The 14,304-nt window shown below is 45.9% G+C and overlaps 1 protein-coding gene across 1 annotated transcript; it reads left to right on the top strand.

The window, feature by feature from the left end:
* Positions 1 to 5,899: 5,899 nt before the first annotated feature.
* On the top strand, positions 5,900 to 13,486 carry LOC310764793 (nigwaprin-b-like). Its single transcript, XM_083619289.1, has 4 exons — positions 5,900 to 6,124; positions 6,953 to 7,087; positions 10,976 to 11,110; positions 12,994 to 13,486. The coding sequence occupies exons 1-4, from the start codon at positions 6,031 to 6,033 to the stop codon at positions 13,008 to 13,010; spliced, it is 381 nt and encodes a 126-aa protein (XP_083475415.1). The 5' UTR covers positions 5,900 to 6,030; the 3' UTR covers positions 13,011 to 13,486.
* Positions 13,487 to 14,304: the final 818 nt, after the last annotated feature.

Below are 14,304 nucleotides of genomic sequence, written 5' to 3' on the forward strand. Positions count from 1 at the left end.
TGATCGGCAAGTCCTAGGCTCTGTGGTTTAACCCACAGCACCACCTGCATCCTAATAATTATAGTAGTAGTAGCAGCCAGAACCTCCTCTGGATGTGGCTGAGGCATGTGCCAACTTGCCAGCTTGCCTTTTCCAGGAACAGCTTACAGCAGCTGTCACAGCAGCAGATGTTCAGTGATAAGACTTCTGGCCGCAGCTCCCAGCTGAGCACCCACATCCAGCATCACTTCCAAAGCTCAGGTGGGACTCGGATAACAAAATGCAGCTCCACCCAAGACCGGTTGTAAATTTAGCCTCAGATTGGCTAATTCTCTGGCAAAGCGTCGGCCTTGTTGCCTAGATCCATTTCCAGTTTGGTAGCCTCTGTGATCTGGTCCTTGGCTGCTTTCAAGCAATGGTTATTCATTCATTCATTTAGATATTAGTATACCACAGGAGAGTGTGTGTGTGTGTGTGTGTGTGTGTGTGTGTGTGTGTGTAAGAGAGAGAGAGAGAGACTTCATTGTTGGTCAAGTAATAAAAAAGGTTACTCCAGCTACTTCTGAAGCGAGAGGAAGAACAGTAGGTCCTCTGTGTGGAGAAGATGGAGAAATGCTATTGGGTGACAGATAGAAAGCGGAACGGCTCAACATTTACTTTGCCTCTGTTTTTACCGAAAAGGAAGGTGTGTAAGAGGTTTACAGCAATAAAAACACAAACCCATACAATAAAAAAGTTAAAAACAGACATTGATTAACATTGTGGAACAATTTATTCTTTTTTTTATTATTATTTTTTAAATAAATTTTTATTAATTTTCCAACACATATTAAATAACAATACAAGACAATACAAAAACAAACACACATATAAACATGTATAATTTCTTAACCTTCTTTTCCTTTAAACCTTCCTTCAACGACTTCCCCATACCTCCTTTTTCTGCATCCTTGTTTTAAATTTTTCCAGCAACCTCTAATTTTATTTACTTATGGCACTTCCTTTAAATCCTTTTTCCCATGTCCAATTGTTTATCGCTGCAATTCTATTTTGCATTACTCAAAACATTTTAGCACTCATTAATTTTACAACAGTTCTTAAGGTAAACTTTAAATTTCTTCCAGTCTTCTTCCACCGTCTCTTTCCCTTGGTCTCGGATTCTGCCGGTCATCTCAGCCAGTCCCATGTAGTCGATCACCTTCGTCTGCCATTCTTCCAGTGTGGGTAGTTCTTGTGTCTTCCAGTACTTTGCTAAAAGTACTCTTGCTGCTGTTGTCGCATACATAAAAAACATCCTATCTTTCTTTGACACCAATTGGCCTACCATGCCCAAGAGAAAGGCCTCTGGTTTCTTCACAAAAGTGCATTTAAGCACCTTTTTCATTTCATTATAGATCCTTTCCCAGAAAGCCTTAATCTTTGGGCATGTCCACCAAAGGTGATAAAAAGTACCTTCAGTTTCATTACATTTCCAGCATTTGTTATTGGGCAAATGGTAAATTTTTGCAAGCTTGACTGGGGTCATGTACCACCTATAAATCATTTTCATAATATTCTCTCTTAAGGCATTACATGCCATAAACTTTATACCGGTGGTCCATAACTGTTCCCAGTCTGCAAACATAATGTCATGTCCAATGTCCTGTGCCCATTTAATCATAGCTGATTTAACCATCTCATCCTGTGTATTCCATTTCAACAGCAAGTTATACATTCTTGACAGATTCTTAGTACTGGGTTCCAAGAGCTCTGTTTCTAATTTCGACCTTTCCACCTGAAAGCCAATTTTCCTGTCCTGTTTAAAAACTTCATTTATCTGGTAATAATGGAGCCAATCTCTTACTTTGGACTTCAATTTCTCATAACTTTGCAATTTAACTTTTCCCTCCTCATACTCTATAATTTCCCAATATTTCAGCCATTTAGATTCCATGTTTAATTTTTTCACTTCCTTAGCTTCCATCGGTGACAACCACCTGGGTGTTTTGTTTTCCAACAAGTCTTTATATCTAATCCATACATTATATAGGGCTTTTCTAACAATATGATTTTTGAAACCTTGGTGGATCTTGACCTTGTCGTACCATATATATGCATGCCAGCCAAATCTATTATTAAACCCTTCCAAGTCCAAAATGTCTGTATTTTCAAGAAGCAGCCAATTTTTCAGCCAGCAAAAAGCCGCTGATTCATAGTACAGTTTTAAGTCCGGCAGGGCAAACCCCCCTCTTTCTTTTGCGTCAGTTAGTATCTTAAATTTTATTCTGGGCTTTTTGCCCTGCCAGACAAATCTAGATATATCTTTTTGCCACCTCTTGAAACAATCCATTTTGTCCACAATCTGCAATGTTTGAAACAAAAATAACATTCTCGGCAAGACATTCATCTTAATAACAGCAATTCGGCCTAACAAGGAAAGTCTCAAACTTGACCATATTTCTAAATCTTTTTTCACTTCTGCCCAACATTTCTCATAGTTATCTTTAAATAGGTTCACATTCTTAGATGTCAGATTTATCCCCAGGTATTTCACCTTCTTTGCTATCAATAAACCAGTATCATTCTGGAATTTCTCTCTTTCTGCACTTGTTAAATTTTTATCCAATACTTTCGTTTTCTGTTTATTCAGCTTAAAGCCTGCTACTTGACCAAATACTTGTATTAACTCTAAAACTCTTCTCGTACTAGTGTCTGGCTCTTGTAAAGTTAAAACTAGATCATCTGCAAATGCTCTCAGTTTGTACTGTTTAGCTCCGACCTGAACCCCTTTAACCAGCTGGTCCCCTCTAATCATGTTTAATAAAACCTCCAGGACTGATATAAAAAGCAGTGGGGATATTGGGCATCCCTGTCGTGTCCCTTTTTCAATAGCAAATTCTTCTGTAACCACATTATTTACAATCAGTTTTGCTTTTTGTTCAGAGTAAAAGGAACAATTTATTCTTAACTGCTTGCATGGGCCTGGTGAAATAGCAGAATTTTCAGCAGGCAAACTGGCACAGAAGGCGCCTGTTGAATCTCTAGTGGCAGAGAGTTCCACAGGACTTGGCCAATAACCCTAAAGCTTGGTCTACTTGTTGCTGTCAAATGAGCCTCATCAACTTGGGGAATGACCAGTGATGCTTCTGCATGTGATCTCAGTTACCTCAGCACACCTTCTGTCTCTCTGTGGCCTTCTTGGGATATGTGAAGGAGGAGGGGGGAAAGACCGCTCTCGTTCTCAGGCTGCCAATACCATGTTCCAGATCTCCCCACAGTTTCATGCAGCTGTTCAACAGAGCCACTTCCGCCCTGCAGAGGAGGTGGGGTTGCAGGAATCCCTGGCTGCGTCACCCTCTGGCCAGCCAATCGGCTGGCTCTGGGGGCGTGGCCTGCCCTATTTAACACAGGCACGGCAGGGGATCTCCCTCTTTGCCGGCCAGCCAGCTGTTCCTGTTTCCCACCCTCCCACCCTATAAGGTTTTTGTTCCTGGACCTTGCTATGGACCTTAGCTGGTCGCCATTGAATTTTTCCACTTGGCAAATTGGCACCGACCACTTGGTTTTCGCCTACCTCATAGCAAATCGTCACAACTTTCTGGGTATTGGCAGTTAGGCATTGGTATTGTTCTGTAGATGGAAGAGGGGAGGAAGCGCCATCACCTGCCCCGCATATTGAAGGGTAGTCCGATAAAGGATTCCAGGGGGCGTGGCCCTGTCCGAAGCCTAGGGAGGTGAGGGCCTAAGGCACGCCCCCTATTGGTGACGCTGGGGGAATTCCTAGTTGATGTGCATCAGCAGGACTCCCCCTACTGGTGGTTAACCTTTCCCAGACTTCAAGCGGACGGGCTGAAGTCAGATCTAGTCGGTTAGGACCAATGCCTAAGCCAATACCGCTCATCACCTGTAACCAATAACGTTGTGGCCTTATTTAGCCCATTAACCTTAATAATTATGTCATGTGTCTTTATTTCCACTGGGGGGGGGGGTGAGAACTCACCACACAACACGGAGAGGGAGCAATGGGGATCCTGTCAATGGGGAACCTTGTGATTCCTGCATTGCGGGGGGTTGGACTAGATAAGTCTTTCCCAAACTTGGGTCTCCTGCTGTTTGGGAAACACTGGACTAGTTGACCCCTGGAGGTCACTTTCAACCCTACATATCTCTGATTCTATGGGAATGCATGCAGGAGATATGGCTTCCTCAGGACCTCTGATCACAGCTTCTCGCCATTCCAAGTGAAATGCCAGAAATGAAGCGTTTGCTTTAAAAGTAATCTGTTCCATAATTCTGCTGAAATTGCTATGAGATTTGGGGAGGGGGTGTCAGTCTGGATGATGCACAGAGTTCCCTGCAGTTCTTGTGATCCTGTATCTGTGGGGGTAGAATGTTTGAAAGCAAACTTTCCAAACCAGTCTAGGGAATGATTAGTTAAGCACCACCATCCGCATAACCAAATAAATTACTCTGTGCATTATAAAAAATTGGCGGTCCTTTCCTCCACCCCTTCACCTACCTGCACGGTAGGAGAACAATTGCCAAAGTTTTTGGGTGTGAGCTGAGCTGGAAGCAGGCTGGAAGCTGGAGACATAGAGACCTGCTTGCTCTGTGCTGGAGCCAAAGCTGAGACTAATGAGGAAGGGAGATGCTTCCTTAGAGCCAGTGTGGTGTAGTGGTTAAGAGTGGTAGTCGCATAATCTGGGGAACCGGGTTCGAGTCTCCGCTCCTCCACCTGCAGCTGCTGGGTGACCTTGGGCCAGTCACACTTCTCTGAAGTCTCTCAGCCCCACTCACCTCACAGAGTGTTTGTTGTGGGGGAGGAAGGGAAAGGAGATTGTTAGCCGCTTTGAGACTCCTGAAGGGGAGTGAAAGGCGGGATATCAAATCCAAACTCTTCTTCATCATCATCATCATCTTTTGGGCTGTTGATGTTGAGAACCAGTGGCAGAGCTTCATGCTCCAGCACCGGGGGCGGAGAGCAGGCGGGGCGGGGCTGGCATACATCCCAAGAGCGGGGTGCACTACCCAAAGGGGTGGAGCACATGTCCTGGGGGCAGGGTATGCCACTGCAGGGGTGGGGCGCTCCTTCTAGGGGTGGGGCATGCCACCTTCAGGGGCGGGGTGCACTGCCTGCAGGAGCGGGGTGCCCAGCATGTGCAGGGGGCAGCCGCGATGAAACCCCACTGGAATCGCACTGCCGGGGGCAGGGCGCTCGCCCCACCCGCCTCTTCCTCCACCAGTGCTGAGAACCCGCTCCCCTCCTATGCTCAGGTTGTGTATGTTTGTTGTTGTCGTTTAGTCATTTAGTCGTGTCCGCCTCTTCGTGACCCCCTGGACCAGAGCACGCCAGGCCCTCCTGTCTTCCACTGCCTCCCGCAGTTTGGTCAGACTCATGCTGGTAGTTTCAAGAACACTGTCCAACAATCTCGTCCTCTGCCGTCCCCTTCTCCTTGTGCCCTCCATCTTTCCAGGTTGTGTATATGTGTAAATAAAACCATCTATCCCAAAGACATCATAGTCTCCACTGACCTTCTTTCCAAGGAAACAAAACCCATATAAGCACCTTGAATCTCTGGAGTCTCTCACTGCCCAGAGACTGGGGTCAATTGTAATAATATTTTCATGCTCTCAGCTCCACCTTTGCATTTTTGCCGTTTTATTTTTCTTCACTCAGGGGACAAAGAGCTGCCCATTGAGAATCACCAGCAATGCTGCCCTCCACCTGGTACGCAAGCCCCCTTCTGCCAGGCCAGGTCAGGGCTGTGGAGTTTCCCCATGTCCTGGGGTTTACCTCTGCCAGAAGCCAGCAGAACCAGGAAGCTCCAGTTTTGACTGGAAAAAGTTGCCAACAATGGCCCCAAACAGGTATGAACCAATCTCCGGAGGCAATGTCTTCATTTCCTGCCAAAACCCATTTTTTTGTGAAAAGGTCACCCAAACTGTCATCTCATTGTTGCATCACCTACTAATTTTTGGCTCTGGTTCCAAAGCCACCCTCTTCTTCAAGGAGGGCTTATATATCCCTCAGGGGCTGGGTCTTGGCACTCACACCTCTCTTCCAGCTGCACCATGAAGTCTGCCCTCATGGTCCTTGTGGGGCTCCTCACCCTTTGTGCTGAGCTGACACTGGCAGGTTCTAAGACACCAGACTGCGCGTCAGAAGGTAAGCAGCACTGCCAGGAAAGGGCCCTCAAACTGCAGGTTAATCAAAGGCAGAGGCTCCATTGGAAGGTGGTGGACTCTCCTTCACACAAGGTTTGTCAGAGATTCTTTAGCTGGGATTACTGTGTCACAGCGGGTTGGACTAGATGACCCTTGGGGGTTCAAATTCTGGAATGCTGTGATCTTGGTGTGCTGCTAAAAGACAGCTGCATCCCCCACCTGCCCAGCCCAGCCCTTTGTGTTATATTATTATATAACCACACATACAGTCCCATGTCCAGTGCTGGATACCACAGTTTAAGAAGGATATTAACGAGCTGGAAGGTGTGCAGAGGAGGGCAACAGAGGTGATCAAGGGTCTGGGAGCCAAGCCTTGTGAGGAACAGTTGAGGGAGTTGGGTATATTTTGCCTGGAGAAGAGAAGACTAAGAGGTGACATGACAGCCCTCTTCAAATGCCTGAAAGCTGTCACATGGAAGGTGGAGCAAGCTTGTTTTCTGCTGCTCCGGAGAGTAGGACCCAAGCCAATGGATTACAATTACAAGAAAGAAGGTTATGACTCAACATCAGGAAGAACTTTCTGATGATAAGAGCTGTTTGACAGTAGAACAGGCTCCTTCGTGAGGTGGTGGACTCTCATTCCTTGGAGGGCTTTAGGCAGAGGTTGGATGGTCATCTGCAGGGAATCTTGAGCTGAGGCTTAGACTTGATGATCCTGGGAGAACCCTTCCAACTCTACAAATCTATAAGGAAGCCTGGAGCCCAGAGTGGGCTGACTTAAAAGACCCCCACTCCACTGCCGGGCAGTCATGTGGTTGTTCTGTTCCAGGGAAGCCAGGATACTGCCCCCCACCGGATGGTGCTGGAACGTGTGTGGAGGAATGTTCTGGAGATGATTCATGTCCTGAAGACCAGAAGTGCTGCAGCAACAACTGTGGCCACACTTGCCAAACTCCACTAAACGGTAAGAAGTCCTTTCCCTTCAGAAGCAGACTGGGGTCTTGGGGTTCACCAGTCTCGCATTCAGTAGAATGTCCCCTATATTAGAGGGAGGTGGGGTGTATGGGAAAGAGCTGGGAGCCCTAGCCTGTGAGCTCTTTACCGAGGAGCTGAGCAAGAACGGAGGGGTTAGAATCCAGCCATTCAGCAGCTGTTAAGATTCTTAGCTTCATCAATTCCCCGGGACTTCACTGTGCTTCTGGCACAAAGGCTTTCAAGTGCTCCTGAGAAGTACCCAAAGGGACAAGTGTAGCCCTTGTCTCTGAGAAACCCCCCCCACTAATGATCCTTTTTAATCACCATGTTATTTACCAGTAATATTTCTATTCCACTTCTATTCCAGCAACAATGCTGAGCTCAAACAAGCAATAGGATCCAAAAGGCAGCAGTCTGATTGGTCCTAGAACAATAGGATCCAAAAGGCAGCAGTCTGATTGGTCCTAGAACAATAGGATCCAAAAGGCAGCAGTCTGATTGGTCCTAGAACAATAGAATCCAAAAGGCAGCAGTCTGATTGGTCCTAGAACAATAGGATCCAAAAGGCAGCAGTCTGATTAGTCCTAAAACAATAGGATCCAAAAGGCAGCAGTCTGGTCCTACAACAATAGGATCCAAAAGGCAGCAGTCTGATTGGTCCTAGAACAATAGGATCCAAAAGGCAGCAGTCTGATTGGTCCTAGAACAATAGGATTCAAAATGCAGCAGTCTGATTGGTCCTAGAACAATAGGACCCAAAAGGCAGCAGTCTGATTGGTCCAAGAATAATAGGATCCAAAAGGCAGCAGTCTGATTGGTCCTAGAACAATACAGCAGTATGATTGGTTGGCAGGAACCACCCAATCATGCTCCAGATAGAAGTGAATCCACAACCTGATTGGCTTACAGTAGAATTCCGGAATTAGCCAATCATGTGCAGCCCATTGTGTAAATAATGTATATAAAGCAGATACTTTGAAGGGACTTTCATTCCTCCTCACCACTATGAGCTGAATAAAGAGCATGAAATCACTTCGCGACTCTGAGTATATTTCAGCTACACTCATTACAATCGTATCAGAAGGTCAATTATATCTAAAGAAAGCACAAAACAAATGCATACGTCAAACAATTGTTCAAGTGAGACAGCCCTTCAAATATCTGAAGGGCCAAGGTTTGATAGAAATATTGTTTAAATAATATGGTAAGATAAGATATACATAGTGCAATATAAATGAAGAAATGTGAAGATATGTAATAATTACGGAAAATTATCAGACATGTTGATGGAAATCTAAAAGAAAAAAGACATGTGATGAATTCTTAATGTTTAATTGTGTTATAAATTTGTTTTTATTGGAAAATTAATAAAAATTATATACAAAAAAAAAAAATATCTGAAGGGCCGTCACATGGACAATTCGGCCCTTGTTTTCTGCTGCTCCCGAGGGGAGGACCCAAACCAATGGATTCAAATGACAAGAAAAGAGATCCTGACTAAACATTAAGAATAACTCTCTGACAGTGAGAGTTAGTTGTTCAACAGTGGAATGGACTCCCTTGGAAAGACCTCGTTGGAGGTCTTTAAGCAGAGGCTAGATGGCCAGCTGTCAGGGATTCTTGAGCTGGAATTCATTCATTCCTCAGGCAGTGCTTTTTTCCTTTAAAAAATGTTTAGGGGTAATCTCATTTTCCTAGGTAAAGGGACCCCTGACCATTAGGTCCAGTCGTGACCGACTCTGGGGTTGTGGCGCTCACAATCCTCATTGAGGCGCTCACCGAGGGAGCCGGTGTACAGCTTCTGGGTCATGTGGCCAGCATGACTAAGCTGCTTCTGGCGAACCAGAGCAGCACACGGAAACGCCATTTACCTTCCCACCAGAGCAGTACCTATTTATCTACTTGCACTTTGACGTGCTTTCGAACTGCTAGGGCAGGAGCAGGAACTGAGCAACGGGGATTTGAACCACCGACCTTCTGATTGGCAAGTCCTAGGCTCTGTGGTTTAACCCACAGCACCACCCGCGTCCCTCTCATTTTCCTACTCATATTGAAATACTGACCCTCAATGAAGCCAATCTTAAGATTCACAAAATGTTTAGGGGTATGCACCCCCCCACGTCCCCCCAGAGAAAGCACTGCCCTCAGGTCATCTATGATTCTGAGTTATTCAAAGCCAGCCCTGTGCCAGCTGCCTGGCTCTCTCTGTGCTGGGGAAGGAGGGGGAACACTGCCTTTCTCATGGAACTTTGAAGTGTCAGGCATAGCTCTAATGGCTTTAGCCCAAACGTAGCAGAGTTTTCCTGCACAGCGAAGAAGCTAGTTGAGGTGGAAATGACTAGTCAGCTAGACTCAGAATAACTATTTACAGGATTTATTAAAAGGAAAAATAAAACCAGCAGAGTTTCTGCATACAAAACAAAGCAAAATAAATCCTTTCTTTCTCTCTCTCTCTTAACCATACACAGCACTCCTACTCCTAACACACACCTAACACCAAACTGTGCTAGCAATCCCTAGATAACAGAGTTGAGTGCTGGTCGTTAACCAATCAGAGTAAGTAGTTTCTAGGTCAAGCTGACCTTGGCTTTCTGCCAAGAGTAAATTGACACTGCCTTGAGTTAATTGTGTGAAGCCAGAATCTGTAAGTTTCCCATGAGAACCAATTAACAGAAACTGAACACTTTCGAGAGTGCCAGAGTCTGTGGGGTTAGGGTACTGACCCCAACACCAACATCAGAATAAAGGAACAGAGGTGTGACTTCCCAGACCCTCTCAAAGCCAACGCAGTGGGGAAAGCTGAAGGAGGGCACTGCAGACCACCATCTGCTTCCCAAATAACGCTATGAGGAGCATGGGGAGGATGCAGTCAAACCCCCCCAGAAGCCCAGTGTGGATCAGAAGGGTCCTTGGTCTTGGCTCATTGTGGGAGGGAGAGATGATGAAGGCATTCCCTGCCATGAAATCCAGAGGAACTTCACATCCTCTTCCAGGATCCCATCATGTGGGATGTGAAACACAAGAGCAGTCAAGTACAACATTCCTAGAGTGAACATGTTTACACATGGAGAAGAATGTTTGTCCAGCCCGCAGGTAAACTTCCTGTTTCCTTCTGGGCTGGGACAGACTTCCTCTGCACGTAACTAGAGGGGGCGTGGCCTCACCTGTGCAAGTAATGACAAGAGCACAGGGCAGGACAGCAGGACAGCCATCTTTCTCTCTGTGACTACTTTCGTCGAAGAAGCAACATCTGCTTAGCCAAAGATGCTCTCTTGGCCTCCAGCCGAGAGAGGAGAAAGGGACTGTCTCCTTATGAGATAGTTTCCAGGTATATGTTACTTTTCTAAACTAAGTCTGCCTTCTGGGATCCTATTGTGAACAGAATGATGTGTGAGTAAACCTTTTTATAGAAGACTGTGTCGTGTCTTATCTTTTATGAGGGAATAAGGGAATAACAGTTATTATAGAGGCTTTAGCGAGCCTGAGCAAACAAATCTGCGGCAAGTTTAAAAAGGGGAATGTTACTCTGCTAAATTGTGAACTTGTTAACACAAGTTGGAAAGGCTGTAATCAAACAATATATCCTCTCCTGCATTCCTGAACATTCCCACACATCACACCCACCCACCCCCAATTTGAAAATCTGCTGTTATAGCCTTTATTCCCAAGGTGGGCGACTCTCCTAAATCCCAACCTGGGGAAAGCGCCCACACTCCAGACCCAGACCATTGGACGCCTCCACCTGGGGAAAGTCCGTTCTGCAGTATGCTTGTTGTGTTGCCCTTCACCTAGCCTTTTGGACTGGATCCAGGCGAAATCATGCAAATGCAAGTTCCACGGTTTAACCGTCTCTCTTTTGTGTGTGTTTTCCCCACAGTAAAACCCGGCGAGTGCCCCAAGTTCAAAATCCCTCCTGGGCTGCCATGCAAAACGGATTGCTGTGAGGACAACCACTGCAAAGGGACCGACAAATGCTGCCCAATGGGATGCAGCAAGGTTTGCGCCCCGGCAGGTAAGGGCAGGTGGGTGCAGCGGTTCAAGCACACGACTAGAGTCTGGCCCTCTCCTTTTAAAAATATATTATTTTTTATTGGATTTCCAAATCATTACAAATCAGTCCAAATTACTTTGATTTAATACAATTTATTTTTAAAAATCAGGTTTTCCGCTCCTCTTGCAAACATATGTCCATCTCTTCCTCCTGTTGATACATCATCTCTTCTTTAATATCCATTTCATCCTTTACTAGTTGTTGTCCATTCTTACAGCAAGCCATTATTTCCTCCTCTCGGGCAGCACCTCTTATAAATATAAAATCCATTTCACGTCTGTAGTCCTTCATAATCTTCTTGTTGTCTCAGACCTGGTGTGCTGGGAGAGTTGATTATCATCTTCCTTTGTTCAGTCTTTGCAATGTTTGCAAGATCACATTCCAACTTCCGCTGTTCATCACTCGCATACAGGCTGCAGCTACAAATAAGTCCCAGAGAACATAAACAAACTCCACCATTAAAACTCCGCTCCCGGATTCTTCCTCGGCACACGGTTGCAGTCTGTAACTGAGTCTGGCCCTCTCCTGACCATTGCTATTGTCAGTACGACTTTCAACCGATGTCAGTGACTGGGCTCAATAACTAGTTCTGCCCCGACTGGGCTAGGCGACTGGAGCACTTTCAGAGACCTTCCAGTCCTGGAAAGCAGGTCCCAGTACACTGGACCCACAACTGTGCATTGTCAGCACCAGACGCAGCAGAGTATAAATAACGTGGAAGCTAGCTGTGAAGCATAACTCCTTTTATTTCTAATAGCTACTACAAACTAACGAACTACCGGCTTGCATGAGTGTTACAGCTCCCACTCAGCCATCTAGTCACTATGTAAGACTCTCTCCACACACAGAGTCAGGCAGTCAGGCAGGAGTGGTAGAGGAGAAGAGTAGTTTCCGCCCCCCCCCCCTTTCTCAAAACATCAGATCAGGAGATTCTTGCAATGGGAGGGGTGAAAATATCAACAGCTATGTCCCTCTCTTCTCCCCACAAGATGCAAGCGCACCTAATTTCAGGAGGCAGTGACAGCTACCAGCTTGGATGGTTTTAAAAGAGGATTGGAAAAATTCATAGAGGAGAAGTCTGTTGGTGCCTGGTGTGCTCTGATCCATGGGGTCACAAAGAGTCGGACACGACTAAACAACAGCCAGGATGACTATGTGCTGCCTCCATCATCAGAGGCAGGAGTGTTTCTGAATACCACTTGCAGGATAGCATGGCAGAGGAGAGCTGGCTCTTGAGCTTGGATCCTGCTAGCTGATTCCCCACACTGAGAACAGGGTGCTGGCCTGATCCAGCAGGCTCTTCTGATCTTCCTGTGTTCTGCTAGAGCCCTTGGTGCAGTGGATAAATGAGCAGGAAAAGCAACCATCTTTTTTCTTTCTTAACAGTGCCCGTTGGTGAGGAAACCAGCCTTGTTTCCAAATATTCCTCTTGTAGTCACAAAAAGCGGTGGGTCCATCAGGGAGAGAAGCTCCTGGCATGAACAGATGTAACCTGCTTCCTCCAGGGTTACCCTAGATCTTGCCCAATTGCCCACAGCTTTGCATAAACCATTGCTTCATTCTATTTGAAAACTGGCCCTGACTGAGCCCATTCCTCAGATCTTTCTCTAGTTCCTGACTGTCCTTTCATTTACTTTTTTTTTTTTTTTGAAAGCATGCCTTTCATTTGGTTCCTCGTCCAAAGGCCAGGGGTTGAACAGGCATTGCTCAGTGCTGGCAAGAATGGCTGACTGGCATGCAGAAGGTCTCAGGTTGAATGTCTACCACCCCCAGAAAACAAGAGACTACAAATGGAGCAGCTCACCCAGGGCTTCCCTCTAACTGTTCCCTTCTGCTCTTCCCAGGTTTAGATGAGGCTTAAAGGGCAGCAGGGCCCAGAAGAGTCCGGCTGAAGGACACAGCTTCACTGCTCTCCAAAGGTGGGTTCCCAACTCATGAGCCCAGGCAGTTCTCCCACCAACCACCTGGAATTCCTGCTTCTTCAATGCTTCTGGAACAAATGCTCCTTGAGAACAGCTGCTGCAAGACTCACACAACTGTCTTACAGGGGAAGACTCTTGCTTTCTTTAGTAAACGTGCATGGAACAAGCAACCAGAACTTTCCCCACAACTCCTGTATACACTTGCGATGTAGAATTATAAATAATTGCACCATGTAAGGTTTCGACTTACTGAGCATGCTCGGAAGGAATGTGGTTGATAACAGGAGGTGAAATCTAATCCTGCCAATAAAAGTCTAGGTCTGAACGCTTATCTAGTACGCATGCCTCCCACTGTAGTAACTATAGAGCAATCACGGGGTTAAGTGCCTTATAAGGAAATGGGGTAAGAGGAACTGAGTACCTCTTGGTACTCAGTTGGATAGGAAATTTAAACTTAATGGATAGGAAGATTGGATAGGAAATTTAAACTTAATGGAATGTGTGGAATTTTTGCCTAATGTATAAAACTGCTTGGAACGCTGTATCCCTTATCTGGCGGCCAGTTGATTTGGGACAACGAAAGCCATGCTGGTCCTTTCTGTACAGAAATAAAAGACAACAGGACTTCTTCTCAACTCACTGATGCATGTGATTTTGGGTACCTCCATGAGACAGAGCAAGCTTTGATTGCAGCTATTGGATCAATCAATACCACCTACAACAAATAGAACTAACTTATTTTTTGCTCTATAAGATTCACGTTTTCCCTCCTGAAAAGTAAGGGGAAATGTGTGTGCGTCTTATGGAGCGAATGCAGGCTGCGCAGCTATCCCAGAAGCCAGAACAGCAAGAGGGATTGCTGCTTTCACTGCGCAGCGATCCCTCTTGCTGTTCTGGCTTCTGAAATTCAGAATATTTTTTTTCTTGTTTTCCTCCTCCAAAAACAAGGTGCGTCTTGTGGTCTGGTGCGTCTTATAGAGCGAAAAATATGGTATTTCCCAGGCCTGGCCTCCCTTGGAATGTTCTGGTTGGAGCCCAAAGGAAGCTTTGACCCCATTCAGCTGGATCTTCTGCTTCCCAACCTACCTTTTTTAGAGTGTCAGGGCAGCTCCACATTTTCAAATGGAAAATGCCCTTTTATTACCCCACCTGCAAATATGCCGACCTCAGTGGCAGGTTGCATTGCGGGGGTTGGACTAGATGATCCTTGGGTCCCTCCCAACGCTACAATTC

Source organism: Podarcis filfolensis (assembly GCF_964270895.1).
Source record: "Podarcis filfolensis genome assembly, chromosome: 6".
NCBI classification, from domain to species: Eukaryota; Metazoa; Chordata; class Lepidosauria; order Squamata; family Lacertidae; genus Podarcis; species Podarcis filfolensis.

Excerpts from the sequence above, each read along its gene's own strand:
- LOC310764793 (XM_083619289.1), top strand. The coding sequence starts at position 6,031 with ATGAAGTCTGCCCTCATGGTCCTTGTGGGGCTCCTCACCCTTTGTGCT. Across the intron at positions 6,125-6,952 it reads ACCAGACTGCGCGTCAGAAG|GGAAGCCAGGATACTGCCCC; the intron begins GTAAGCAGCACT and ends GTTCTGTTCCAG. Across the intron at positions 7,088-10,975 it reads TTGCCAAACTCCACTAAACG|TAAAACCCGGCGAGTGCCCC; the intron begins GTAAGAAGTCCT and ends TTTTCCCCACAG.